The sequence below is a fragment of the Perkinsus marinus genome (assembly GCF_000006405.1).
Source record: "Perkinsus marinus ATCC 50983 genomic scaffold scf_1104296963374, whole genome shotgun sequence".
NCBI lineage: Eukaryota > Perkinsozoa > Perkinsida > Perkinsidae > Perkinsus > Perkinsus marinus.
In genome coordinates this window covers 1-1332 of record NW_003205079.1, presented here as the reverse complement: position 1 = coordinate 1332, position 1332 = coordinate 1, and the positions used below count along the sequence as shown (strand labels likewise).

General features: G+C 44.1%; 1 protein-coding gene across 1 annotated transcript; it reads right to left on the bottom strand.

Moving 5' to 3' along the window:
* Nucleotides 1-899: 899 nt before the first annotated feature.
* Nucleotides 900-1057, bottom strand: Pmar_PMAR028415 (hypothetical protein; the record flags this gene model as incomplete). The annotated part of the gene is made up of 1 exon (XM_002771154.1): nucleotides 900-1057. A coding segment is annotated over one exon (158 nt), but the record flags the coding sequence as incomplete, so codon positions are not given.
* Nucleotides 1058-1332: the final 275 nt, after the last annotated feature.

Sequence of the window (1332 nt, the reverse complement as noted above, 5' to 3'; positions counted from 1 at the left end):
TTTTTCACTAATGTTTTTCATATCACTAGGGTGAAACTCCATCATATCGACTGTTTATATTATATTTCGTTGGAGTTTCACACTAGTGATATGAAAAATACTGGTGGAGAACATATTTCACGACTACTGCACTTCACCGCGACCACCGTGTTTTTACCGTGTGAGTTTTACGACGCCACTTCACGTAAAACGGGGCGAAACTCCATCAATACATTATTGTTGTTATATGTGATACACTACTCAATACATCTCTCACCCAGACATAACAAATAGCGCAATTTACGGTATCAAAAATATGACAGAAAATATATTGTAAATTACTTGTTGGTCTCTGCCCTTTCCCTCCCTCTCAGCATTCACAATTTCCTCCTGCAATCTGAGCCTTTTCAGATCCGGGTAGTAGTCCCTTTCGATGATGTATGATGCAGCTGCCACGTAGTCGTCCTCCACCCTAAACAATATGCAGTTTGGCCTCCCCTCCCGGTGGCTTTGTATGGACATCTAAGCCGCGTTGAACGAATACGAGGTTGAAATAATACCAGATTTTCCATCCTACTTTTATGGTCACAAATCTTCAACACTCAAATATTGGTACATTAGTAGTGCATTTTCTGCATTTCGCTGCGCGATTGTTCATGTGTTTGTCAACATTTTGTTATGGGCGCGTATAGCTCTGTTTTCACCGAGATAAAAAACTACATCTTCTATCGTATATACAAACCCGAGAACTTCTCGGCGAGAAGAGGTGCAATATGTATTCTATCGCGCACTAGGCGGCCAGAGCATCAACCAGTTCTCGCGGTATGAGAATGTTCTAGGTTTCACTGGTGATTCATATAATCTTTACCATATCATACGTGTATAGTTCTGTTTCCAGGTAAACATGAATCAATCACTACAGTGCTTTAGCGGGTATCCTCCCCAGTTGGAATGCCTTTTGGGGCTTCCTCAGAAACGCTATCTCCTTGGCACTGTAACCAGCCAGCTTAGCGCCTTGTGCAGTCACCAGCGACGAGTTGTTGGAGTCTGGCTCGGCGAATTCGCGAGGCATGGCAACCTAGAAAAGAGGAGATGCCAAAGAGCTCGAGACCGTAGTGTTACGAGTTGAGTCGAAGACTGCCCAATTCTTCGACCGACCGTATCTTGATCAGGAAGTGAGGAAGGAGCGGTATTAGACATGTTAAATTTCGTAGCCACTGAGAGAGCTCCAGTATGTACCAAATTTTGAGATCCCAAATGTCGGTATAGCCAATCATCACCATTTGCACCACGTCATCGACTCCGCTCGGGCTTGCTCAGTGTTGGAATATATGTCCGCTGATCTCAGGGGCT